This window comes from Solanum tuberosum, unplaced genomic scaffold, assembly GCF_000226075.1.
Source record: "Solanum tuberosum cultivar DM 1-3 516 R44 unplaced genomic scaffold, SolTub_3.0 scf00003, whole genome shotgun sequence".
Classification (NCBI taxonomy): domain Eukaryota; kingdom Viridiplantae; phylum Streptophyta; class Magnoliopsida; order Solanales; family Solanaceae; genus Solanum; species Solanum tuberosum.
In genome coordinates, this window is record NW_006238929.1 from 3,535,914 (window position 1) to 3,539,268 (window position 3,355).

Here is a 3,355-nt window from a genome sequence, read left to right on the forward strand (position 1 = left end):
ATATATGCAATAACTCATTACAAGCATCTTGTTGAAAAATATCTTCATCAATAGCACCTCCGGTAAAATAGGTAGAATGACCATTCAAAACAATTGACCAACTGGGATGAAGATGGTCCTTCACATAAAAAACTTGTTCTGCTTGAGATGCAAGCACAAATGGTTCATCTGTTACTAGTTTTCGCTTAGTGTTAACACTAACAAAATCATGTTTATCTATTTTCACTCCTATTCCGATGTGATCAACATCCCACCAATCACATTTAAACAAAACAACCCGTTTACCTTCAAAATATTGAAGTTCTATTATTTCAGTCAAAACACCATAGTAATTAATATTCTTACCATTCGCTTCTCGTCTTACTAAAACACCACTATTTTGGGTCTTCCTTGTTTCCTACAGTAGTTTAGTATGAAATCTAAACCCATTTATTTCATACCCCTTGAATCTTTGAACACCATCAAAAGGGCCTCTAGCCAAAGAATACAATTCATAGGTTGCGAGTTCATTTTTTTCTTTGCGCATTTGTACAATCTATACAAAAAAAATATAAATTAATGATGATAAATAATTATCACAAATTTAATTTGAAAGACAATAAAAACTTACCCGATCAAAAAACCAATCATCAAAGTTCATGCTTTTATTACTCTGTTCATACTCACTGTAATACAAATAAGTGTACATTAATTAAAAATAAAATAAAAGATGAAGATAGGGTTAAGAAAGGTAACTTCTCTGGGAATATTTTGATGGGTAAATGGGTACACATGCTAAGTGAATTGAAAATGCAAGGAAAGGGAGATATGGTGTTGGATTTGTGTGGTCAGATGATTAGAGAGGTCAATCCGGATGAGTGTTTTGGGATAAAATCATCCCTCAAGTATAACCAAAACGTAGGGTACATACTTATGGTATAATAATGAACAAAAAACATTCTTTAACTATCCTTACTTGTTACATAAATCTCAATATTTGATAGCATTCTTGTGGTTAATGAGCAACTGCTATATCTAGAACCATGTTTATGATATTTGGGAAGTCTATTGAAGGACGTAGCTAAGTAGACAAAGTATTGACTAAATCTTATTCTCGATGATTTGTCTTTCAGGTGAGATACGTAGTTGACGCTAGTGGGAGTATGACATTGAATAGAATGTAGAATGCCAAAGGAACAACACTTGAGCTACTTGCAGAGAGTAATACAACCAGAGATCAGATCACCTTTCAATCCTAATAGTATTGTATGATGTTAGCACTGAATGTGATATTTGCCCCAAATTTTACTACTGTCATACTCCTTTATAAAACTGTCTCTCTGTCCACTATCATACTCCTTTATAAAATGTTCTCTGTCCACTGACAGCAAAAAATATTTTGCTTCGTAATATGTTAAATTGTTAACTTAGACTCGGGATCTAATATAGTAAATTAGCGAATGCAATAAAAAACATACCGTAAAAATGGTTGCACTTCTTCGCAATTTCTCAAGACATAAAGATGAGCTTGTTTTCTCTCTAACTCTTCAAGATTTCTAGATGCATCTCTTAATAAAGGAGAACCTTTTCTTTCAAATACGGATAATCCACTATATGTCTTAATATGATCATCTTCATAATTCTTATCCATTCGATCATATCCTTTCACATTTCCAGGTAAGTACCTTGAACAAAATATTATACTTTCTTCAACAATATACCCTTCTATAATAGATCCTTCAGGTTGATTTCTATTACGAACATAACATTTCAATGTGCGTAAAAATCTGCAAGATATAACAAGATACCACTCAAATTAGAATGATAAATTAACAAACCACATAAAATTAAATCAAAATTTTAAATTGAAACATACCGCTCAATTGGGTACATCCACCTATATTGTACAGGTCCACCAAGTTTAGCCTCTCTTGGAAGATGAATGACTAAGTGTACCATAACATCAAAAAATGCCGGTAGAAATATTTTCTCTAATTTGCTCAATGTTATCGGAATTTGAGTTGCAAGTTGGTCCAACACATCAACTCTTAATGTTTTCGAGCACAATTCTCTAAAGAAAATACTTAACTCAGTGATAGCATCATATACATTATTTGGCACGACTCCGCGAATTGCAAGAGGAAGCAATTGTTCCAACAGAATATGAGAATCATGACTCTTCAGTCCATAAATTTTACGATCTTCTGACTTCACCCACCGTGATATATTAGAAGAATAACCATTTGGAACCTTAATCATTTTCAAGAATTTGCATACTTTAGACTTCTCATCTGCTGATAAAGAATAGCATGCTGCCGGATAACACCATCTTCCATCCCTTTGAGTTGGATGCAACTCACTTCTTATACCCATTTCCTTCAAATCATGACGAGCATTCAAATTATCTTTTGTTTTTCCTTCAATATCTAATAATGTCCCAATGATATTATCACACACATTTTTCTCAATATGCATCACATCTAAATTATGACGTATTAAATTATTTTTCCAATAAGGAAGCTTGAAAAAGATGCTTTTGTTCCTCCAGTTATGAATGCCTTTACTTTTTTTGTACTTCCGTTTTTTTGGAGTCTTACCAAATTTCATGTCCTCAAGAGTAAGCAATTGGTTTAAAACATCCTTTCCAGAAAGAATTTCTGGAGCAGATCTTCTTTCTACTTTTCCATAAAAATCACGTTTATTACTCCACCACGTATGATTAGATGATAAAAATCTACGAGCACCCATATAAGAAAACTTACGACCATACCTTAATCGAGTAGATGGTGTGTCTTTGTTGCATAACGGACAAGCCAAAGCTCCTTTTGTACTCCATCTAGATAAATTGGCATAAGCGGGAAAATCATTTATAGTCCATAAGAGTGCTGCCCGCATACAAAAATTCTCTTTTCTTGAAGCATCATATGTATCGACTCCATAAAACCATAGTTCTCATAACTCATCTATCAATGGTTCTAAGTATACATCAATATCATTTCCAGGAGCTTTAGGACCAGGTATCAACAAAGATAAGAAACAATATGGTTTCTTCATGCACATCCAAGGGGGTAAGTTGTAGACAGTAGTGATCACTGGCCAAGTGCTGTGAGAAACACTTAAATTACCAAAAGGATTTACCCCATCAGATGCTAAACCAAGTCTAACATTACGAGGATCTCTAGCAAAGCCTGGATTTAATGTATCAAAATGTTTCCATGCTTCAGAGTCTGCTGGATGTCTAAGAACCCCATATTTTGAACGTCGATCATGATGCCATGTCATGTCTGAAACTATTTCTAGTGATATAAATAACCTTTGCAATCTTGGTTTCAAGGGAAGGTAACGCAACACTTTTCGAGGAACTTTTTTCCCAGTT

General features: G+C 33.8%; 1 protein-coding gene across 3 annotated transcripts; it reads right to left on the reverse strand.

Annotated features, from left to right (window-relative positions):
- Positions 1-6: 6 nt before the first annotated feature.
- LOC102584000 (uncharacterized) lies at positions 7-2,808 on the reverse strand. Of its 3 annotated transcripts, XM_015305982.1 has the most exons (4): positions 2,750-2,808; positions 1,856-2,355; positions 1,458-1,766; positions 7-665 (listed from the first exon to the last, which is right to left on the reverse strand). In XM_015305982.1, the coding sequence occupies exons 1-4, from the start codon at positions 2,780-2,782 to the stop codon at positions 584-586; spliced, it is 924 nt and encodes a 307-aa protein (XP_015161468.1). In that variant the 5' UTR covers positions 2,783-2,808; the 3' UTR covers positions 7-583. The 3 variants fall into 3 exon arrangements, with proteins under 3 accessions (XP_015161468.1, XP_015161466.1, XP_015161462.1); XM_015305980.1 differs by having other exon boundaries at positions 1,458-1,730; positions 1,856-2,808; XM_015305976.1 differs by having other exon boundaries at positions 1,856-2,808.
- Positions 2,809-3,355: the final 547 nt, after the last annotated feature.